Consider the following 25102-nt stretch of genomic DNA (forward strand, 5'->3'; position numbering starts at 1 on the left):
GGAAAAATCGATAGTAATTTTCAAGTAATTCCTAAGGTAAAAAGTCCTGAAAAGCATCTTTAAAAAGTTCAAAACTGATCAAAAGAAATTACCAGTAAATTAAACACAAAATGGCTTTTCTACTTATAGGAAACATAAGTACAAAAGATTAAGAGTTTTTGGAAATGTATAACCAAAAACCAGCAAAGGAGTTTATCACTGACGATTACTATTATACACAATAGTCACAAACGTTTATATTTATATATTGTCACGTCAGGCAGTGGTGTTATATTGTGAATATTCTAAAAGTATTGTCCTTTCGGCCTCTGGTAGCCACACCTTATTGCAACACCCTCACCCCACCCCTAGTGAAACACACACACACACACACACACACACACACACACACACACACACACACACACACACACACACACACACACACACACACACACACCCTCTCCCAAAACTACCACTTACTTCAAACTCAGACTTTGTTCAAACTAAGGGACCAATTCTTCTTGTAGGAGGACTGGATGATCTAAGACCCTACTAGCTCTAAATTCTGTGTGTTATAAATTGAAAGGAAGGAGAGGTCGCTCCGGGATGCCTAGGAAGGCTTTATGGATCTATTTGAGCTACACTCTGAAGGATGTTCAGGAGGACTTCATGTGGTTCCAGGTGAGAGGCATGATATGAACAAGGAACAGTGCCAAGAAAGGAAGGATGGGACATAACACAAAAAAAGGGAGATTGCAGTCCCCAAGCCACTGAAAGATTTTGAGCAGGAAAATGACCTGCTAAAACTACTATTACAGATCCTTCTTTTATCCATGTCTGCATCATTATCAGAATCAGAAAGGTTTTTATTAAGCATCTATGATCAAGCACTGTGAGATAAAAGTACATAGAATGAAAGAATCCATAATCCCCCCTTTACCTCAGCCTGAAATTATGTTACTATGGTGGTTCCTATAGACTTAAATGATGGGAAAGTAAGTAATAGAAAAGGCAGTAACAGGGGTAGGTGATCAGAACTGCCAAAGTACAGTCTACAAAGGAGGTTAAAATCCAGGAGAGTTGGATAAATTTTTAGTAGTACTTAATAACCTCCCAAAAGTATACTGTTGTTTTCTGATGAGAAAATAATAAATTCAAGGGCTAAACCGGGCCTTAGCTATCTCAGGGGTGGGGAACCAGCAGCCTCAAGGCCCTCTAAGCCCTCAAGTGCAGTCCTTTGACTAAATCCAAACTTGACAGAACAAATCCCCTTAATAAAAAGTTTTGCTCTGGAAAACTTGGACTCAGTCAAAAGGCTGCACCCAAGAACCTACAAGGTCACACGTGGTCTTGAGGCTTCAGGTTCCCCACCCCTGACTTGGTTAATCTTCACAATTTAAGATGAACTGTGGACCAGGGAATGATGAAATTGCCTGAGGTCACCCAGCAAATCAGTGAGAGAAATCCAGTCCCCTCTCCCTCAGCACCTATTTACCTTAAACTCAACAATGGTTAGTGTAGGATTCCCTCCTGTCCATCACTGCATTCCATCTTGAAATTGGATTTGTCCTGTAATTATACAGATAAAAGGGAACTAGAATGAAAATCATTACAAGAAAGCTACAGGACAACTAAGTAGTGTAATGGATAGAATGTTGTACTTGAAGTCAGGAAAAGCTAAGTTCAAATCTAGCCTCAGTCATGTACTTGCTGTAGACACTGTAACTCCTGTAGCACTAGAGATGATAATATTAGTACCTATTTCACGGGATTGTTAAGGGAAGCAAATGAGACAAAAGGCGTAAAGCATTTTGCAAACACTAAGGAATTATAAATGCTAGTTATTAAGAAAGCAACTTGCCTTTCAAATTGGGTTACAGCTGTGTTTGGTCCTTTTTGTAAAATACTTTTTGCCTTAGTGGAAGCAGGAACATGCTTAAGGCATGAAATTACTTAAGAGCTAGCCTTTCTTAAGTGTTTTAAGGTTTTCCAAAGAACTTTCACATATTATATATATATATTTCATTTGATCCTCATGACAACCCTTAAAGGGAAAAAAAAATGTATGTAGAACTCGCTCTCCAGTTTAATCTGCATCAACACTTTCTCCATCACCTTCTCAAGTCTAGACAATGGACAAAACAATAAGTCACACCCTGGTCTGTGCCCTTTGTCTGAGTTTGCCCACTTCCCAAGGTCTAAGTATTAACAATGAAATCTTAGAAGAGCTGCTCAGAGGGGCTTTGGGGCGAACTCTGCACTCTTTCAGAGAGATTAAAGGGACTTGCCTTGGCACACAGCCAGTCCACGTCTCAGGTTGGAGTCTTCCTGACTCCAAGGGCACGGTTCTAGCCATTGGGCCACCAAGCTGCTGAAAAAGCACTTCCTCAGAAGTATCTACTTAATGGTGATGACAAGTCTCAGCCAGGTGTACCAGGGAGAAATCTCTGCCCTGAGGGCAAGCCATCTCCTTCCAAACTACATCTCCCATGAGGCTGTGCGCAGTCGGCCCGCCCCGAGACCGGAAGTAGCCCGGGCTTCCTCCGAGACCAGGCAAAGTGAAGAGCGATTCTTCCCCGCACTCGGGCTACGTTTCTGCCTTTGCGGTTCGGGTCGCCTCGGGGTGGGGTAGACTTCTCCGCAGTCGCTTCCGATCGGCGCCCCCTCTCTCGCCAACCTCCGGCCTGCCTGGCTCCGCGCTGAGTCACGGTGGGTGGCCCTGCGGGGCGGTGCGCATGCGTGGGGGCCGCAGGCCTGAGGCGCCCCCCGAAGCCGGAGGGAGGGGCTGTTACGGCCGAGCCTGTGCGGTATGGGGTAAAACAGCCCCCCCTAAAGTCCTGGGGGCTCCGAAGGTGTTCACAGATAAGCACTCGGGGGGCAGGGTAGGGCGGCAGGAGAAGGAACCCCAACGCGAGGGACTTAGGGGCTCCTGGGTCCTGGGGGGGGGGCTTCCGAGGCCTAGGGTGAGCTAGACCCCTCGCTGATGCCCACACCTATAGGGCGCCCCTCGAAGGCCTTTAAATCCCGGACACCCAGAAAAAAAGGAAATGACCCCTCTGGATAAGCTAGGTCTGCGAGGCAGCTTCGCTGTAAGCGCCTCCTGGGTGCCGGGCACCGTGCTGCCTGTGGTGGAGCCCAAAGCAGGATCTGGGGGTGGCCGGGACGGGGGTTAGTGGAGGCTTGCCCACGCAGGGCGGGGGCTTTACCAGGCAAGTGGAACCTGAGGGAGACGGGGGCCGGGACGCACGTGGTTATACCCCAGCCCCCCGGTATAAGTTTTAATCCTATGGGGGGGGGGGGGGGGCCGCAAGCTTTGACAGCATCGGGGGAAAGCCTTTGCCGGTTAGGATTATGGGGACACAACGAATCGTTTCTTAATTTACTCTTTTGGGGCAGATTTTCGGTACACCTGGTAGGCAGCCAGAAGTGAACCGAAAAGATGTATAGTCACATTAAAACTAGCATTTATTTTCCTTTCGTTCTCTCCCAGATTCATTTTTCTTTGCCAAAACCTAAAAGAAATTGGAAAGCCAGGTTTTGGATTTTCAAATCCTAAGGAATCTCAGTTTATTTCCCAAAAGAATAGTTTTTTTTGTTTTTTTTTTCCGCCAGAATTGTATGTAACCAGTGGGTACTCTATGTAACCAATATGTATTGTACGTATGTAACTATGTAACCAGTCTTAGCAAACCTTTATTGATTGCCTGTGGTGTGAGGGATGGACTTTGTCCTATGGGGAGTGAGTGAAAAATAAAAGCTGTGTTCCCTGCCCTAGAGGTTAACGTCTATATCAGAAATCCACGAATTTGTTAGAAGCTCAGAAAGTGGGTACGTAAATGTTGAGGTGGAAAACAGTGGTGTAATACAGGACCATATAGCACTGAGTCAAGAGAGGAGACTGGTTTTGAATTTTATTTCAAATACTGACTACGCTTGAGTGGTAGACAGATAGACTTAACTTCTCTTGAACCTCAGTTACCTGAGCTGTAAAATGGGGCTAGACATTTTCTGTTGAACTTATTTCACGAGATTGTTGTGAAGTTCAAGTGAGATAAGATACACAATGCATGAACCTTAAAGGTATAATATATTTATTATTTCTAAAGAGGCAGTATGGTATTGCCAAAAGAATTCAGAAGTTCGAGTCATGAGATACCCAAGTTTATGTTTACTAGCTGGACAACCACAGGAAACCACTGACCTTTACAATCTGTTTTCCTCATTTGTACAATATCAGTGTCTCTCTGGATTGTTCTGAGGACTGTACTTTTATAAAGTTTAAAGTATCCTTTAAAGGAGTGATCAAGGTTGAAGTAGGGGAGGCCATCAGGTACTTCTTGGACAAAATGAATTCTGACCTTCAAGAGTTATAAAACTTAGAATCACATACTTAGAGAATTTCAAAGTTAAAGGGACTTTCAGTGGCTATCTTGGACATATCCCATACCTGAAAAGGAATCCCTTTGACAACATTCCTGTCAAATGATCTCCAACCTTTCTTTAGTGAAAATATGTTCCAAACCTGTTCCCAACTTTAGATAACTTAATTCTTATTTGCCTAGAGAGATTATTGATATAACTTGTGCAAAGACAGACATCAAAACATTTTGTGCAAATAATAGTAAAAAAGATTGGTTTGATTGGCAGAAATATAAAATGATGAAATTGGAGAGGTAAGGTAATATGATTTGATGGATACCCTTCAATGAGAAAGGGTGGGGGTTATATTTTATGTTCAAGACAATGGGGAACCACAGTAGATTTTCAAGGTATTATAAAACCAGCACATTGCCTTGTACATGGTTAGCTCTTATATACTTCATTAATTTTCTTGAAAATTATTCTAGCATTATCCCCATGAGAGCATGAGTACAAATTTGAGGGGGAAAAAAAAGATGGCCAAAGCTGAGGAATTAGTAATGAATCAATTAGGGTAATAATTTTGAAAGCAGATTTTTAAAAAGGTTTTAAGAAGCAGAAATGGTTGAGTTTAGTTTTTCAGGAGTAAGCTACATAATTTTGCTGCCTTACATTTTTTTCAGTATTATTTTGTATATTATAACCAAAGTCATCCCCTAATTGCACAAAACTGCAGCCTCACCAACTTTAGGTGAGTTCTTGATCTCTGGTGACATCAAGTTTTCTCATTATCAGTCACCATCACCATATTGTTCTTATGTAATAATTACCCACCTATAATGTTGTTTTACTACCTGTGAGACCAGTTAAAAATAACTGTCTAAAAATAGTTCCTGATTTATAAATAGGTCATTACTTCCAATATTTGTCAGTTTAGAAATAGGATATTTCTATAATATATACCATAAATACTGCTGATAGTAACACTCACATTTATGTAGACCTTTAGGTTTGTCTCAGAAAAGGCCCTGTTTAACCCAAGTAGACCTGAAATTGAGAAAGTATGAAATAGTGAATGGAGTATTTATTGGGGTCAGATCTTCTCTGATAATAGGTGTGTGACTGGAAAACTCTCTGTCTTAGGCTCATCCTTGAAGATATAAATAGGTTGCATTGCTTTGTCAAGGCTCATCCTTGAAGATATAAATAGGTTGCATTGCTTTGGTGGAGTGAGTTCCCATAGGAGAGTCGCTTATGCTGACAACATCAGAGATTCTTCTATAGTCATGTTTACCCCCCAAACCTTCATTTGATACTGCCATATCTTTAACCTATCCCTTTCACTGCTGAACACAGAGGAAAAAAGCTTTCTATACTAGCTGTTTTCTCACTTCCTGGTCCTCAGTTTACAACATAATTTCCTTTTACTCATAAGGGGACAAACTTCTCTGCCAGGTTATCAACTATTCATTTAGTACATCTGTTAGCCTCTTTTTCAACATTCTCTTTGACTTATCTACAGCCTTTGTCACTGTCTACCATCCTTTCCTCCTATGTAATCTCCCTGAATTTTTTGCATGACCTCTCTCACTTCTTGCTTGTCTGGCTGCTCCTCAGGATCATCATTTATCTATGTACCCCAGCCATGGATGACTCCCTTTTCTCTGTACTTTCTTGGTGATCTCATCAGCTCCCATGGGTTCAGTTATATCAGGCTTCAGGTCCTACTGCTTGACATACAGTATTGGTCACTTAATCTGCACACACACACATACACATATATGTTTCAGAATAAGCAATATTGATTCATTTACCTGTCTCAAAGTAAGGAAGGCTAGAGCTCATAGTTGTAAAACTCTACAAAGCAAAACAATAACCTTATACTCATAATAAAGTCAAATACTAAGTCACATTATTTGTAACCAGCCCTTCAATATCATGGACAAGTCACTTAACCTCTTTGGGTCTCATTTACTCATCTGAAAAATAAATAAGTTGAACTAAATTAACCATAAGGGCCACTTTAGGTTCTAAAGCTGTGATCCTCTTAAACATTCTGTCCAGCCACTTACATTATATATTTTGCATTTTAAGTTTAATAAGCACCTTATGTATTTGTGTAGATGCATATGCGTGCACATCCACACATCCATGCATTCATTCATTGATTTTAGTCAGGACTTGTGGTTTCCTTGATGGAAGAGCTCGCCCAGTGAGGAAGTTTCTTCAACCAACACACATTAGTACCTTGCACAATTTAGAGTGTTATCTGGGAATACTAAGAGACGAGATAATATACTAGGGTCGCACCCTGGATATATTAGGGGTGGAGCTTGAATTCAGGTTTCCCAAACTCCAGGACTTGTTTTCAATCAGCCATGCTCTACTGCCTCTGAACTTATGTAGTGCTTTACTAGTCACTGTTATATGTTACTATATGCTTTGAAACAACCAGTTGCTGATAATATTCTGTATTTGAAACAAGGCGAGGTTCAAACAGCAATTTAAAACTTCGTTAAGAAGTCATAAAGACTGTAAAAAGACCATTATCAACAGCCACTCAGCACTGAATACTGTGTGCTTGTAATTCCAAAGAAGAGAAGTGACTCTATACCTTTCTCTCGTCCTTGCAGAGGTCAGGGATTATGGATGTGGAACAATTCATGTATTGTCAGAAATTAATGGTGATGATTAATTAATTAATTATGATTCATTTTGCAGTTTGTATCCCCTTCTATTTTAATTGTTTGTCATAAGACCCTTATGGGTGGAGGAGAAGAGAAGTATATTGGGAAATGAAAATGGTGTAAAAATAAAATATATCAGTAAGTTAAAATTTTAAAATATCCAAAGGATGAAAAACCAAATTCTTTTTACATAAATTAGAGATTGGAAGGAATTACTAATTAAATTGGAAAAATTTGTATTTTAAAAATGTAATGGTCTATGAGCAGCAGAATTTGGAATCTCTGTACTTTGAAGTATTTACAAAACTGTACAGCATGATGTAACAGAATTTTTCACTGAGTCTTTAGAAGTTTATTTTTCCCTCAAACTTATAATCTATCTGAATAGAACCCCTTTGACAATAGCTGCCCCACACTTCTTTTTTGTTTTGTTTCTTTTTGAATAGATATTTTGTCATACTCATTTTCAGTTGTTTTGTGACTGTTTCTACTTTGTTGTTGTATGTATTGTTTTTCTGGCTCTGTCTATATCATTTGGCATCAGTTGGAGTAATCTGTTTCTCTGAATTCATCCTATCAGTTGTTCTTTATAGCACAATAATATCCCTTTACTTTCAGGTGCCACAGTTTATTTAGTCATTCCACAGTCAATGGGGCAGCTACTTTTTTTCTTGCACTTTATTACCCCCAGAAGTGTATGTGGAGCCTTGCTTTTGGTCAATAGAGAACGTGCCTAGCAGTGGTATTTTAGAATCAGCAGAAAGGGACATTTTATCCACTTTATTTGCATAATTCCAAGTTCCTTTCCAGAATGGCTGTACTAATTCACACCTTTACTAATGATGCATTAGGGCACCTGTCTTTCCCTACCCGCTTCAGCATTGACTAATCCCGTCTTATGTCATCTTTGCCTATTTTCTGGTTGTGTGATGAATCCTCAGTTATTTTGGTTTGCATTTTTGTTCTTAGTGATTCAGAGCATTGTTTGATTTGATTGTTAATATGTTTGCAGTTCTTTTTGAGAATTGTTTATAGATACCCTTTGACCATTTATTTCTCTGCTGAGGAATGACTTTTGGTCTTCAGTATTGCTGATATTTGGATACCAAACCCTGATAAGAGATATTTGACAGTGGGTTTTTTTTTTGGCGGGGGGGGGGGGGGGGGGGGGGGAGGGTGGCAGGAGGTTTCCTTCTCAATTGCTTCCCTTTTCTAGATGCATTCATTTGGTGTGTACAAAAGCTTTTCAATTTCATGTAATCAAAATTGTTCATTTTACCTCTTATAATTGTCTCTATCTCTTGTTTGGTTAAGAACTTACCTCTATTCATAGCTTTAAAAAGTATGATTTGCTTCTCTTCTAATTTTTTTTATATTATGATTGTTAATACACAGGTCACATATCCATTTTGAATTTATTGTGGAATAAAGTATGATGTTGGTCTAAACCTGATTTTTGCCAGACTGCTTTTCAGTTTTCTTTGTAGTTCTTAGCAATTAAGTAATTCTTTCTTAAATAATTTATGTTTTTGTATTTATCGAACACTGGGTTATTAAGTTCCATTATTTCTGATTTTCTTTTGTCCAATCTATTCCATTAATCCACTTTTTTATTTTTAAAACAATACTAAGTGATTTTGATGATTGTTACTTTATAATGCAGTTTGAGGTATGAAAATGCCATTTCCCATTTAGACTTATCATTTAAAAAAACAATCATTTCCCTTGATACCCTAGCTCTTTCCTCTCCCCATAAAAATTAAGACTAGTTTTTCCATAAAAAGCTATTTAGACTTTCTTCTTGCCTGGCTCAGAGAACTAAAGGTTCAGACTGTTGATATCACTTTATCATGGCCAAGGCAGCCAGGAGGAGCTTCTTGGGCACTCTGATTAGGTTTGTGGGAAATGGTGAGCAGCTTGGGCAAAGGAACTCCCCTTAGCTGAATCAGCTCAAAATGTCTTCAGTGTTTCTTGTTGATATCCTTCTCCTGTTATGGCTAAATAAATCTCTTTTTGTTAACTGTTAAATGACCTATTAGTCTCATTTTGTTCAAGTTTCAAACTTTAAACTATTTAATGAGTGGCCTGAGGTCAGGACTAACACAAAATATCATGTTTATTTAGAAATATTTCGAAGACTTTAATAATCATTTGGGCCAACTTCCCTGTTTTTCGGTTGAAGAAACTGAGGCCTAGAGAGGCAAAGTAGGCTTTCCTCAAACCACACATAATGGCAGAGTCGAAAGTAGAACCCAGCTTCTCTGATTTCATATTCTTGCTCCTACAACACAGCTTGAAAATTAACAATTAAAAACAATAACTACTTCTGTCCCAAATATTGTCAATTATAACTCTCCTACGTCCTATTTGTTCTTAGAAAACTGAGATGGCCAAATAATGACTCATTCTGTAGCCAACCGAACTGAACTAGATTACACCCATAATTTAGAACCTTTCTGCCTTGGTAGGACCCAACTAATGGCCAGAAGCTTTAAGAAGAGAGAGTTCATATCCTTGCACAAGGAGGTTTCAAGTTAAGATTTTTATAGTGTACTTTTTTAAAGTTTGCAAGGTGTTTATTTTCAACCTACAAATGAAGGAACTGAGGATCCATGAGTCTCAGTCCAATACAGTTCATACAGTTTGCGTGAAAGCCAGGATTGAAGCCCAGGTCTCTTCTAACGTCATAGCTTGTCCTCTTGCTTTGATGTGCTACCTGTCTAAAATGTACATTTTTTAAAGGGTCTTAATTCAATGGGTTGTGAATTGTTTTCCTATGAAGTAGCTTTCATAACAATGTGAGACCTAAAAAGAACTTAGAAATTTTCTAGTCTTACAACCTCCTTACTGTACAGAGGAGAATATTATGTCTTAGTGAGGTAACTTAGCCAAGGCCTCATGACTTGTAAGAAGCGAAACTGAGACTTACTGTGCCTTGATGTCACCTTCTAGGGACTCATTTGTAATCGAAGCTAGGCATCTCACTAAGGAATAAAATACTTGGGCCGAAAGGGAAGGGGAGAACAAAACAGAATCATTGTATTATACCTATTAAGTGCCAGGCACTGTGCTAATTGCTTTTTTATTTTTAAACAAATATTATCTCATTCGATCTCACAACAACCCTGCCAGGTGGGTACTATTATTATCTCCATAGTTTGTGGAAACTGAGGCAAACAGAAATTAAGTGACTTGCCCAGGGTCACACAGCTAGTAGAAGTATCTGAAACTGGAGTCTCCCCGACTAGTGTTGAAGGCTTTAGTTAAGGGGTCCCCCGAATTTGTGTTTTTGAGTTACCATGTTTTCCAGAAGCACAAGACCCAGAGCATGCAGGAGGCCCCCTATGTGTCAAGGATGAAGCCACCGCCCCCAGCTGACACCCTAAGCTGAATTCTCTGTGTCTCCTTGGCAGGCAACACTGACATCAGCCAGTCTGTGCCAGGCTTGAAAAAATGCTTGTGCAGCTGGCATCTTTTGCAGATAAGCAGACCCTCCTATCTTCATAGTCTAGTGGTTCCCAAAGAAAAAGAATGCCATCACCTTGCTCCTCCCTTCCAGGAGGGGTTACTATACTTTTTCTGTGCCATGTCCTTTCCTGTTTTCTCCTCCTTTTGTTATATTCTCATAAATATGTGAACTTCTCTAAGGGCTGGGAACTCTTTGGGTTCCACATGCATGTTCATGTCTCTTGTAATAAGCCTGGTTTTCACATAAGTCTTTTGATGTGATTGCCTGTTGACACTAAGTTCAGCACTCTTATCTACTGTGTACTAACAGCTGCCTCTAAGAAGAAGGAGGAGAAATGTTCTTATGATTCATAATCACGTGAACAGTTTAAATGCAAAAATTATACACCACAAAAGGGCTATAAATGTAAGAGTGCCAAATTTCAGTCTTGTTAAGGACAAGGATCATATGAAGCTAACATAATTCCACATATTGACAAGTACTAAATGAACACTTACGTGATTAAACTGAATTCCCCGTCTTAAAACATTTGAATGTTAATTATTTTTATATTGCTAATTGATGCATAGGTAACAATAATCAATGCATGATTTAATATGTTTGTTTTATTTTATTTCAAAGGAGAGAATGGCTACTTTTAAAAGAAATGTCAGACAAGAACTGATTTCCCAATTTCACTCGTTAGCTGCTGAAGGAAATATCAGCAAGTTACCAATATTCCTAAATCAATATCCATTTCTTATAAATGAAACTTCTGAAAATGGTTGGACTGCCCTAATGTACGCTGCAAGAAACGGACACCCACATGTTGTTCAGTTTCTGCTGGAAAAGGGGTGAGCATAGTAGCAAGTAGTTTTGCATTGAAAGAGATTGCAGCCATATTTGTTTATCATTAGAAATGGTTTAAAATATCCTATGAATTCATTCTTATAAAAACATAGTTTTCCCATAATACTTTTAACACTTGTTGCTGTTACCGAAAAATAACAGTAAGAAGTGTTTTAGTATAATCATTCAGAGAAAAAAAAGTATTCAGAACATAGTGATAAGAATAATGATAGCTTCCATTTACAAAGCACCTACCATTTGAGTCTCAACCACTCTGGGAGGGAGGTGCCATTATTATTCCCATTTCACAGATGAAGAAACTGCAGCAGACAGGCTTAGTGACTTTCCCAGAGTCGCACAGCTAGCAAGAGTCTGAGGCCGATTGGATCACAACACTTTTTGCACTATGCCAAGCTCTATTCCAACATAATAGAGGAATGCTTTTCACAGTCTCTCAGTTTTCAATATATAGTACACCTAAGGTGGAACACATTAAAAAAAAAAATGTTCTGGAATATATGCCAGGATGTTCCAAATTCTCCAATGCATTTTCTTTGGAACAATTCTTAATCAGTTAGTCAACAGACTTATTAAGTACCTGACACATGCCAGATATTTTGCTGGTGACTGGAGATACAGAGATGAAAATGGAAGTTCCTGCCCTTAAGGAGCTTTAGTCTTAGAAGATAACATGTTATGCATTTAAGTATGTATAAAGTAAATGCAAGGTCATTTCAAAAGTAGAAAAACTAACAACGAGGGGCATCAGGGAATTCCTCATGTAGGAAATGATACTGGAAATTAGCTTTGAAAGGAACTATAGAGTCTAAGAAGCATAGATAAGGAAGGAATTCATTCCCAGCATGCAGGACAGCCTGTACAAAGGTACAAAGGTGGGAACCCAGATGTGGAGTTTATATAGGACCTGGACATAATGGAGCAGACACAAATTAAACATGTTCACGTACATCTGTGGAATTCTGGAGCAAAATATGAAATAATACTTATATTTTACGTACTTAATACTTAAGCAATTCTCTGGAAAGTTATAAATGTGTAATATTTTAAAGTTTTATTCATATGTTAATGCTTTTTAAAAATTTCCCCAGGATAGCAACTAGTCTGTAATCATTAAATAAATATAGCAAGATGTTAAGATGGACACTGAAAACTTTTTGTTATATACTTACTGTTTTCCCTCCCAATTCTTTCTCCTTTCCATAGGTGTGACAGGTCCATTGTCAATAGATCAAACCAGACTGCACTGGATATTGCTAAGTTCTGGGGCTATAAGCATGTAGCTACCTTACTATCTAATGCCATGGGTATACAGAAACAATTTTTCCTACTCAATAAAATGGAAGAATATGAAAATTATTTTAGCAAGACGCTCTTAGACAGGAAGAGCGAGAAAAGAACAAATTTGACATGGCTATCAATTAAACAAAACCATCCAGACACAGTCTATATCCTTTTCTCAGATTTAAGTCCGTTGGTTACGTTGACTGGCCAACAGCCAGAAGTGAGGCTTTGTCGCTTGAATTACACACAGATAAAAGATTATTTAACCAATCTTGATAATATTATCCTAGTTTTTCTTGGGGTAGAACTTGGAATTAAAAAAGAATTAATTAACAGTAGTATTGGGGAAGACTCAAACAAGGAGGGAGACGATGGGTTGGTTGCTTGGTTTGCCCTTGGTATAGATGCAATCTCTGCTGAAGAGTTTAAAAAAAGACATGAAGACTGCTACTTCCTTCATCCTCCAATGCCTGCTCTCCTACAGTTAAAAGAAAATGAAGCTGGTAAGATGTAAATTTTACCTCATCATTTGGGGTGATTGATTTTTATTAGAAGAAAACAGGGTTAGGTTACTCTGTAGCTGCTAAGAGGGGATCTCATGTAAGCAGTATTTACCATTTGTACCTGGCAGTGACATAAAAAAAAAATCTTTATTAAAGTTTTGCTAGATATGTGAAGACACCTCTAGTTATTCCTGTCTTGGACAGTCAAAGAAGGTTTATATGGTTAACTTCAGGTAGTGTCTGTGTCCATGTTGCTCACCAGGATCATTTGTTTACAAAGATTATACAAAAGTTGAGTATTTGTAATTTGGAAACTGCTTATATAGTAGACCCAGAAGAAGTTTCAGTTTACTAGGTCAAAATGAAGATAAGGTCTAATTTTCTTTCATTATCTGTATTTGAGAAAGAAGTTATATTATTTTAGAAATGCAGACCAAAAAAGACCATATTGTCTTTATATTAGCCATAGGTTTGTTTTTGACCTTTAGAAATGCTTTATAATTTCCCTGATTTTGAGGACTTATATGTTTTTAAGGGGTAGTAGCTCAAGCAAGATCTGTTCTTGCCTGGCATAGCCGATACAAGTTTTGTCCAACATGTGGAAGTGCAACTAAAATTGAAGAAGGTGGCTATAAAAGAGTATGTTTAAAAGAAGACTGCCCCAGTCTTCAAGGAGTTCACAATACATCCTATCCAAGAGTTGGTAAGCCTTTCTTCTTACATTACAATTTGGAATACTTCCTTTGCAGGAGTATGGGAGATTATGGATGTGGAATATTGCATATTGCTGTTACACATAATCTATGTATTGATTGGTGTTGCTATAATGCTTCTTTTTCCCTTTTTAATTTCTGTTCCAGAGGTTGGATGGGGTAGGAGGAGAGATATATTGGAAAATATAGATGATATAAAACAAAATTTATCATTAAAAATAAGATTAAAAACACTTTGGCTAACTAGTATCATTATAAGAATGAATCATCAAGTTAGGCAAAGTTACCCCTTTAGAATTATTGTATCATAGAATGTTAAAACAGGAACAAACCTCAGATCATCTCCTAATCCCCCTATTTTATAGGCTCAAAACAATGAAAGGACATTGAAAGCACAATGTTAAGTGACTTGATTAAGTTCACACCAGTTAGTGCCAGGAAGCCAAGACAAGTATTTTTCACCGCATATGTAGGATGTAAGAAGTTTTACCATGATATGTAAGATCTCTTACTGAGCTTGGTAATTTCGGATAGCACCCTTTGTTAAGAAGGGAAAGATGGGAAATTTAAGTGCCAAATCTTTATTTTAACCATGAGTTGAAGACCCTTCAAAAAGTTATGTACTTTTCTGCCAAATTAAGTAGAGGATGCTGAACACAGTTCATAAGAACCACCAGTTATTATTGTGCCAAAATAGGATGATGTCATCTGGGTCTGTGGAGGTATGTGTTGCTTGTACACTAAATGACCCCAGACTGCTGTACTTTTTGAGTTCTCATATCTAAAGCAGTATAGCGTAGTAGATAGAAAGCTGTAGCCTTGGAATCAGGAAGACCTGCTCTCAAGCACTCTTTCAGACATAAGCTGTCTCAGTGACCCTAGGCAAGTCACTTAACTTGTTAGTACCCTAGATAGCTCTTTAAGGCTATAAGTTTCCAATAAGTACCAACCTGTAGCAGTAAGACCTTTTCATATGGTAGTGCTTGGGAAATCACAGCATTTCTGCTTCTTTTGTTGTTGTCTGTCAGTTATTACTTCTTGCTAACAACTCATTTTCCACTTCCCTAATTTGCTACTTCAAATGTGATTTTGGCTTGGAAAACAGCTCAGAGCTTGTTAGAATTGAAAATAAAATGAAAAAGAAAAATGTTTAAATATTTTTCAGACAACTATTCTGCATGAAAAACTGAGTGAAATGTGCATGAGTAAAGAATGAGCTTTAGAAAGGGGATTTCTTTAAAACTATTATTTTTGGCTCCTGAAAAACCATTTTTTTCTTATTTGCTCATTGTTAGCTGTGGAGTTTGCTGAAGTTGAGTCCCAGTATACATAAGGTTTTCTTTTTTAATATTTTTTAAATGTCTGAAGTAAATTTAATGTTATGTCATATTAGATTTTAAAGAATACTTTTTTATTTTACTGTCACCTAAACCCTTATCAACCCCTAGAGAGCTCTCTGCCAAACCCTTAATTCATATATGCTAGAAGCATTTTGTTTCTGGTAACTTCTAATTTCTAGTGACTGTAGAGGCAAAGTGACGTAATAAGTAGGGTGCTGGACTTGGAGTTGTGAAGACTTGAATTCAGATCCCACCTTGATACTTACCAATTAAGTAAGCATGGACTAGCCTCTTAAACTCAGAGCTTCGATTTCCTCATCTGTAAAACAGGGATTATAGTACCTCAGGAAGGAGGTAAGACTCCAATGAGGTGAGATGTGTGAAAAGTGAAACTTTTTGCAGACTTCAAAGCACTACACACATGTCAGTTACTATTCTTGTACTTACCCTGCTACGCAGAGGCGTTTTTTAGAGTAATGGTGAAAACGTCTTTCTAAGCTTTCATTTATTGATTCTAGATCCAGTGGTAATCATGCAAGTTCTTCATCCTGATGGAAACAAATGCCTTTTAGGCAGGCAGAAAAGATTCCCTCCTGGCATGTTTACATGCCTTGCTGGATTCGTTGAACCTGGTAAGAATTTTAGAAAAAAAGAGTTTTTTACAAGTGTGTATACTGTTAAGTGAGTTTTTTAAGCTCTAGTTGTCGCCAGCTAGGATACTTGAAATATTTTTATGCTAACACATTTTAACACTTATGCCTTCCATATTTTGGTAAAATTTTTTCATTTATCTTCTTAGTAATCCCTATTTGCAAATTCATGTCTATGTGTAGATGCATTTAATAGATATGTATCAAAAGAAAAGGATATCATAATAACTAGGTTTCAAAAATACCTTCATAATCATGGTCATCTTCCTCAAACATTAATTTAATTCTATTTAGAAGTACTCTCAGATATACTCCAGCCTAGTAGAAAGGGTTTTGATCTGAAAAGAATATATTTGGTTACCTAGAAGCACATACAATTAAAGGATTTAGATAATTTTCTGAATTCATTCCTAATATCATTTTTTTGTAAGATCACATTTATTTATGTCAAATGTTACAGTAGGCCAGGGAACTCTTAAGGGTCTCTCCCCCATAGTACTTTTGGTTCAGTATATACAATTTCCTCTTGCAGCTTACTCTGATGAAATACATACATTTAAATCAAGTAACACTTGTAGCCAATATATAATAAATATATTTATATATATAGTAGTACTGTGTAGATATAGTAGATATATACTGTTAATATATATATTATGTATTACATGTAGTAGACATATACTGTCAGTATATAGTAGATGTATTTCTGACAAGTTTGGGTAAATTGAATTATTTTCATAGGAGACCTTGCTGCTTAAAAAATCTTATTGTTACTTTTTTTTGGTCAAAATAAAATATTATTTCCTCATTTATCTTTTCCATAAACATCTTTTTCATGTTGGATTTGCCTAAAATGAATTGCTTTGTATTCTATAATGTACCTTCTCACAAGTATGAATGGAAATGCAAACCCTACAAATCTTACCTCAGTATATTTTTGGGTACTCCTTCCTATAGTGTGAATTACAACCAGAGGTATGCTTGAGTAGGTGTTCTTCCCTTTCCACCAAGGTCTAACAATCTATCAGCTATACTGCAAAACTGTATGACTGCCACAACTACTCAATCTGACCACAGACCACTTCTAATGTCCAATTGTTCATTCCTTTTCTGGGACCCACTTTTCCCCACTGACACGTTCTCCTGCCTGCTGTCTCCCTGTTCTTTGCCTTTTCAAGAAGTTAGAAGAAAGGTGTCAAAGATCAGGAGTCATTAGCTTTGCCAAGTAATTATGAGCCAAACTCTGACATAGAAGATGCCCCTTGTCCTAGTACCCAACCAGGGGTACATTACCCTTTAATGACGAACACCTAGGATTAACAGCATGCACTAGACAAGGTGGGATCCTAGACTTCCCCACACGTAGGTAAGCCCTCTTCTTTCCCTGTCTGAATTCTCCGATGATTCTAGAATTTTTAGTTAATACTCTCATTACAACCTATCCATTCTTTCTCATTCTGTGCAACTCTTATCTATTCCTTCCCATACAGCTTCCACTGGGGGTCAACTTCCTGGAGGTCTTCTAGATTTCTTGACATTGATTATATATCTTTGGAGCATGTAGGCTGTCCATTGATTTCTTTTACTCCATACGGAATGGGCCCACCTACATCTCCAGTTACTCATCCATCTGTTGATAATACGTTATGCTACTTCTCCTTATGTAATGCTTCATTAATGATATATTATAGCTTATTCATGCCCATCATGTAATTACCTTCTAGGTGATGCAAAGCTTAATTCTTAAGAGGCTGGGAATGTTTATACGTACACTAATAAGTTACTGTCATGTAAACCTATTTAATTTTAATTATTCTTACTATATTTTTGCTTTCATCCTTAAAAACTACCTGAGATCTCCCTTTCTTTCCACAATTACAACTTGATCGTGTGTCCAAAAGATCCCATATACCCCAAGGTCACAGATGAGATCTTTCACATCCTCCTCATTAGCAGCCTTAAATAGATACGACATTCAAATCCTATATACTTCCTTCCCCTCAAATTGTATAGTGCACAAAGACCCTAAAACCTAAATCTAGAAGTATAAAGTAAAATCTAACTTTCCCACCAGTAACTACCCTGGAAGCTCCCCTCATCCTTCCTTGACCCGCAGCAAAAGAAGGGGAGCATCCCTAGTGTATACAAAGGGGAAAAACAGGAAAACCATCATAAGAACTGCCCAGCGTCCATGCAGACTTGGAAAAGATAGCAGTACCCCTCCTGTGTCAAGCCTTCCTGAGGACTCAGGTAGCTTTGTGGAGCAACCTTTAATAGCTCTCACTGGCACCTATTTTTTTAACAGGAGGTGGGAGAAGATCTTCTTTTCTCTTCCCTATCATAAACACTGACGATATAGTCACTCATTTGAAGATGCCTTTGCCACCAGATGTAGAAATTAAAATTGGCAGAAGAAACTGAGTAATTCTCCATATTTTAATACATTGTTGAAATGAATTGCCTTAATTTAGTGGCAGACTCTAAGTGGTAGTGGTCAGTTTCCCCTAAGACGCTAATCATGCTCTGTTCCACTCTCACCCCACCCCCAGTACCAGCTCCTTACTGTTGGTAAGAATCGGATCCAGAAAAGAATTTCTCCTAATGGTTGCTTCAGAAACTATTAGCTGTTCTGCTTTGGGCTCTTCAACTGCAACAGCTGTGTGAATAATTGGAGCTTCCTATAGCTACTTAGAGCATGACCCTGTGACAGGCAATTAATATGTTTCCCATATTCCTGATCTAGACCTTCTTTTTGTCCGGGCAGCCTGTTTGACAGTTACTCTGTTTTCTGTCTGCATTGATGAGTCTTCCTGCAGGTTCCAGAGCTTCCTGACATGAATGTGTCTTCCTACCACTCCCACCTCCCTCTTTAACCTAGGCTGTTTCTTTTGAATGAGGTGTAACCATCCCAAGGTGTATTCTAGTCATGGCTTTTATTCCAAGTCATATGATGTCTGTGCAGTTAGATTTCCCTAGGACTTCTAGTCTTTATTACTTGATGCCAAAACTTTAGGCATTTGTACATATACATTTGAGACCATTGTACACCCCCAGATTTCTGTTTCCTGTAAATGTCTAGGCTCTTGTATATATACTCTTCCTACTTTCAGTAGCATAGTGGAAATACTTAGTTTTCCCCTGCCAACTTTCTTTTTTAGGTTTAAAGCTTTTAAAATTAGATTTCCAAGACTTTAAGGAAATCCAAATGCTGACATGGTTTAGGGAATGCTGACACTGTTTAGAGGTGTTGAGACCCCAGAATGTCAAGGTACCAGGCAGAGTTGCCTAGAATATATTCATGTACTCAAAATATCTTCCAGTGAAGTGGCAAAGTTTATTGTGACACCAATAGAAACAGGCAAGAATTGTTAGGGAACCTGCAAGCTAGCGAGGATGGTGTTGGGGCTTATATGGAAAAAGGACAGTGAGAAGATGCCAAGTACACTAATTAGGTGATGTGAGGTGGGATTAAGGAGTGGTCAGCGTATGCAAGTAGTCCTGGTGCTTTGAAAGAAGGCACCTGTGATCTATGAATTGGAAAATACAGGGAGTCTCCAGAGATAACTTTGTTGATATCATATATTGAGGAAGAAAAAACAGTTTTTTTTGCTTAGTTGCCAGAGGCATGGTCCTTGGGCAGGCACCCCTGTGTCTTGTACTGATACGGGAATTACAGAGTTAGCCTGCAAGGAGGGAATGGTGAGGTGGGGCCCAGGCTGCTGGGTTGCTTAGGTCTTAGGGCTTTTTGAGGTCCAGTCCCACCACCCCATCAATAACATTCCCAGATAACATTTTCTTCACTTCCCACTTGTTCATAGTCTTTTTTCTAAATGCTTATCGTCAATAATTTCATGAGAAATAACCATGTATTTCATGAAATGATGTTTCTTACTGTCTTAGGATGCATGGTAAAACATTCTACCAACTCCTTTATTTGCTCCTCTAAGAAGAAACTGAGTCATCCTTCTATTTACCTTTAATTCCCTTTTAACTTATACTTTAATTTGTAGCCAGAAAAAAGACATCTTATAATTATATATCCTCAGTCTAAAAATTGTGATTTTTATCAGTTTCCCCTATTTTGTACAACTGTCGCTATCATTGAAAAAGCAGCGGGGCTGCTCAGAGTTAAGGAATATGGTGTATTTTTCTTTTCATGTGTTAGTGTAACCAAATAAGTAATCACCATTCCTACTTAAAAGGATCCTCTCTATATTTACCTAGTCTGCTTCTCATAAAGTAAATATGGTTTGTTGTGGATCAAATACTAAAAGCTCTGTTTGGCATTTAAAGTCCTTTATGTCCTTTATTCCTACCTTTTGAAGCTTTTCCCCAACACATACTTATTGATCCAGTGATCCTGGCCTCTAGCAGTTTCATGAGGAAGGTGCTCATCTCTGGCCTCAGGGCCTTTTTTCTAGGTTTGAGACGCTCTCCCCTCTTCATCTCTGCCTCCTGGGGTTCCCTGACTTCAGTTAAGTCCCCACTGAAATCCCATCTTCTACAGGAATCTTTCCCCACCCCTCCTTGATTCTAGTGCCTTCCTTGTGTATAGCTTGTTTTGTGTATATTCGTTTGCATGTTGTTTCACCCCATTTGATTGTAAACTCCTTGAATGAGGGACTTTTCCTTTGCCTCTTTTTGTATTCCCAAAACTTAGCACAGTGCCTTAATAAATGTTTATTAATTGATTGATTGAAAGTATGCTCAAAACCTTTCTAGCATAGACCACCTGATTTGGGAGGCTCTACTGGCATTCCCTTCCAAGAACCAAAACATGAGCAAAGTGCCTTGTGGAGAAAGATGTTTTTGGTTTGTTTTTGTTTTTTTATTAGCATTACAACAACTCTGTGAATAGGTGTTACCTCCTTTTTTTTTTTTTTTACAGATGAGCTGAGTCTCAGACTTGCCTATGTTTACACAACTAATAAGTATTCAAGTTCCCAATTCTAAGTTCAGCATTTTATCCACTATGCCACTCCTGATTGATAGTGAATTTCATATTAATGTGTTTACTATTTTTGAATATATATAGTTATATTTTATATTTACAAAGAACTTTATATGTGTTTAATAATAATGTATTTTCTTTCACTTTTATTTCTATTACATGTCTCAGTGGACAGTCATCTATCTATCTTGTTTTCTCTGAAGGGAAAATTTGCCAAAATTTAAGAGGCAAAAAGTGTTGTGTTTTATGGTGTAAGGTTTTTCAAATATGCAATATTAGTAGGATATATGATAGCTGAAATGATGCAAAAATAATGATTTTCACCAGCAATAGCTTTAGCACAATTTAACATATTGTAAAAAAATTGTAATTAAAGAATATGGTATTTACATTGAGATAGCATACGCACATATGTATGAATGTACATGCATGTGTATATATACAGAGACATATATGTACATACATACATATACACATATGGGCAGCTAGGTGGTGCAGCAGATAGAGCACCAGTACAGGATTCAGGAGGACCTGAGTTCAAATGTCACCTCAGACACTTGACACTCACTAGCTGTGTGACCTTGGGCAAGTCACTTAACCCCAAATGCCTCATCCTGGGTCATCTCCAGTCATCCTGATGACCTGCACAGCCCTCCCTCACTGAAAAACAAATTCAAGTGCAAGTCATGTCATCATTTTTCTGATGGTGTGGTCTTCCTCGGCAACGAAGGACGAACACACACGTATACACATACATATATATGGTGATTGTCTATGAGAGACCACTGTCCTTATCATTGAGAAAGGAACTTCCTATGTTACCGTTTTAATGCCTTATGGATGAGTTGACAGTTGTTGTTTTCTTGAATGCCAATCTAGTTTTAGACTCCTTTTTCCTGACGTTGTAGCAGCCTACTGTAGGTACATTCAGAGTGATTTCCTGTTTTCTGAGTAGTTCGGAGAACAAAGTACAATTCTTGCTTAAGGCTCTTTCCTCAGCTGCTTGTTCTTTGCACCATTTGATTAGGGGAGACAATAGAAGATGCCGTTCGAAGAGAAGTAGAAGAGGAAAGTGGAGTCAAAGTTGGCAGTGTTCAGTACGTCTCTTGTCAGCCTTGGCCAATGCCCTCCTCCTTGATGATTGGCTGCTTGGCTGTTGCAATGTCTACAGAAATTAAAGTTGACAAGAATGAAATAGATGATGCTCGCTGGTTCACTAAAGAACAGGTAAAGTTCAGTTTAATTTCTCTCTCCTCTTGATTGTTCTCTGACTGTATCAGTTTTGGACCGGAGTGTGTAGGCTTTTTTTTCAGCAAGCTGATTCAGTGTTTGTATTAATTCACATGGTTCACTGATTGCATTGTAATTGTAAATTACACACGGTAGTAGAAGTTTGTCCAGTATCAATTCATTGTTTGAAGTTCCCAGTAAGTTCAACATCTTTTTGAGGACAATGATTGTCTCATTTAAAAATAAGTGCCATTTCCCTGGTCGTTCCTCAAGTATATGTTTAATAAACTTAAAAATGCAGGAAAAATATTTTTCAGATGAGAATTAAAGGAGAAATGCCATTTTCCTACATGAACTTTGTGTTTATCTCATGGCTTAACAATTCAGGTTGCCTGTAGAACAATTCAAGTTTCTTTTACCTATTAACAAAATAAGCATTTCAGAATTTCTGATATATTTAAAACCTAGTTTAAAAAGGAAAACCACATTATGAAAGAACACTCATGGAAACTTTTGGAAGTTTTGTTCCTAAATAGTGACAAAATAACAGGAAATGAATTACTGTTTTACCTTTATACCATAAACACTTATGCAAAAACTTTACAAAAAAAACAAAACTTTTGAAAACTGAATCATTTTCTCTGGCTGTCTGAAACTCATTTTAGATTTGCCTCAATAAATTAATGTGACAACAGCTTTTGTGTTTTAAAATACCTCACCCTACAAGGAAATGAGCTATAATTTCCCAAAAGTTTATAGAAGGGGTTCTGCTTCATTAATTGCTGTTCATGTTTGAAATAAAATGTAGACTCACAGAACTTCAGAGTAAGAAAGGGATCATGAGAAGTCCTTTAACCTTGCCTTCTGCCCAGTCATGAATCCTTTTCGTTCTATCCTCAACAAGTATTTGCCCATCAACTTAAAGAATTACAAATATCAGGTACCATTTATAAGCCACTGCAAAATTCCTCTCCCCCTCCTTCATTCAGTTCTTTATCGCCTTTTCTGCTTAGTCTTTTGATTAAGCCTCTAATTATAGTGACAGTTTTTCCGTTTTCTGAGTCTGATTGTATCTACTTATCGATACCTCTTCAAAATCTGGCACCAAAAATTGAATACAGTACTCCAGATGTGACCTGATGATTGCTTCCGTTGTTCTGGATCTTAGAATTCTGTTACTGAATGCAACACAAGATTGAGGAAGAACTTTGTCCAGCACACTTCTAATCATTTTGAGTGGGCAACTCATTAAAAACCCCAGGTCCCTTTTACCAGAAGGGTTGTATGCCTTTAGTTTCTCAATTCTGTACTTCTACAGTTAATTTTTTGACTATATAGGTACATCTTTTATATTTATTCTTAGTAAATTTAATTTTAACAAATTGTCTTTTATTCTAATTTTTATTATATCCAGTCTGGTCTTTTCATTTTATATATTGTCCTTCCCTGCTTTCTTCCTCCACAAATTTGAAAGGCGTGTGCCCACTTTGTATTTGTGGTCAGAAGACCTGGATTCAAATTCCATTTCTGTTCTTTACCCATTCTCCTATCTGAACTTCAGTTTCCTCACCTGCAGAATAAAGGTGTTCTGCTAAATGACTTCCCAGATCCTTTACAATTCTAAATCTATACATCCTATGGCCTCTATTAAGGGGAGCTCATTATTTCATAAGGTAATCCATTCCATTCTCAGAAAACCCTGAGTCATATGGGGTAAGAATGGGCAGGACCTCAAAGGTCATCTAATCCTTGACCATGTATCCCTTTGACCAAAAAAAAGAAAGGAAATTCTTTCTTCTATTGAGTCAGAATTACTACGCTCAAACTTTTGTAAATTCATCCCAGTTCTTATCTCCAGAGCCATTTCAGGTAAATCTAATCTCTCTTGTATATAAAATCCATCAAAGTGCCTATCTCTGTCCCATTCCTATGGCTGAACATCTCCAGTTCTTTTTTTCTAACTGACCCTGAAGTTTTGAATCCTCCCTTAGAAAATACTGTCCATCTAATGTGAAAATGTTTAACATGTAGAGCCAATATCAAATTGCATGCCATCTTGGAAAGGGAGGAGGAAAGGAAGAGGAAGAAAATCTAAAACCAAAATCCTATGGAAGTGAATATTGCAAACTAAAATTAAATTAATCATATTTTTTTAAAAAAAGAAAATATTGCCCAGATATCTTTCTTAGCATATTTACTTTTCCAAGGATTCATTTTATAATTGATGCCTGCTTCTAGGCTTGGGAAGAACTGAGTCATGGAGCAATTAAATATTATGATTACTGCTTACTGTAATGTGGTCCTCATATTTCATCCAGAGATGATGAAATTATTTATGAAAAGGTCTTTGCGATCCAGTAAAATACGAGAAGTATTATTTAAGTCTAGTCTTGTTGAAATTCAAACACAATGTATTTTTGTGTATTTGTTTTAGGTTATGGATGTTCTCACCAAAGGAAACCAACAGTCGTTCTTTGTGCCACCAAGCAGAGCTATCGCCCACCAGCTAATCAAACACTGGATTAGAATGAATTCTAACCTTTAAATTCAAGAACCTGGCTTTGCAGCACATTATTTGGTTTGTGGTTACTGGTTAGTCTTAAGTAAATTAGAAATATTTGGTGATCTTCTAAAGAATCAAAACACATGATTTATTGTAGCTTTGGGAAATTCTCTTATGTTATCCAACTTAGGAGCAGAAAACAACTTCTGTGTAAGTCACTTCAGTTGCCTCCCAGTGAAAGATGTTTTGCTTGTAGTAAAGAAGCATGACTTTTAAGTCATGAGAATAAAGATAAAGGATTCAAAAACTAAATTCTAATCTTGGCTATTCTAATGTTTCTTTTTAGTCTTAGACATATCATTTAAAATGCATTTCATTTCTTCATTGGAGAAGTGAGAATATACTGGAGATGATTTTCAGTGGGAAATAGTTTATTTTATATTGTCATCTTTTTTTACCTTAAAATGCCTTGCAATATCATCAGATTTTCACCTAATTATTCATCAGATTGCCCACGTGCACACATGTGCGTGAAAATTTATTTTAATAGCAAAAGTTATTAATATTCTACTAGTTTAATCTAAG

The 25102-nt window shown here is 37.6% G+C and overlaps 1 protein-coding gene and 1 long non-coding RNA gene across 5 annotated transcripts in view; one reads left to right on the top strand and one right to left on the bottom strand.

Annotated features, from left to right (window-relative positions):
• The window catches only part of LOC140496906 (uncharacterized), an 85803-nt gene extending 83115 nt beyond the window's left edge, over positions 1-2688 (bottom strand). The window contains exons 1-2 of the long non-coding RNA XR_011964445.1: positions 2271-2688; positions 1478-1551 (exon numbers count right to left, since the gene is read on the bottom strand). This is a non-coding gene — a long non-coding RNA (uncharacterized lncRNA). The remainder of the gene's footprint in view (positions 1-1477; positions 1552-2270) is intronic.
• NUDT12 (nudix hydrolase 12) lies at positions 2477-24829 on the top strand. 4 transcript variants are annotated; one of them, XM_072597286.1, is made up of 8 exons: positions 2500-2691; positions 11119-11330; positions 12550-12650; positions 13032-13130; positions 13666-13833; positions 15702-15815; positions 21812-22011; positions 24449-24829. In XM_072597286.1, the coding sequence occupies exons 2-8, from the start codon at positions 11125-11127 to the stop codon at positions 24557-24559; spliced, it is 999 nt and encodes a 332-aa protein (XP_072453387.1). In that variant the 5' UTR covers positions 2500-2691; positions 11119-11124; the 3' UTR covers positions 24560-24829. The 4 variants fall into 4 exon arrangements, with proteins under 4 accessions (XP_072453384.1, XP_072453387.1, XP_072453383.1 ...); XM_072597284.1 differs by lacking the exon at positions 2500-2691 and adding an exon at positions 2740-2834; XM_072597283.1 differs by having other exon boundaries at positions 2477-2691; positions 12550-13130.
• Positions 24830-25102: the final 273 nt, after the last annotated feature.

This window comes from Notamacropus eugenii, chromosome 3, assembly GCF_028372415.1.
Source record: "Notamacropus eugenii isolate mMacEug1 chromosome 3, mMacEug1.pri_v2, whole genome shotgun sequence".
NCBI lineage: Eukaryota > Metazoa > Chordata > Mammalia > Diprotodontia > Macropodidae > Notamacropus > Notamacropus eugenii.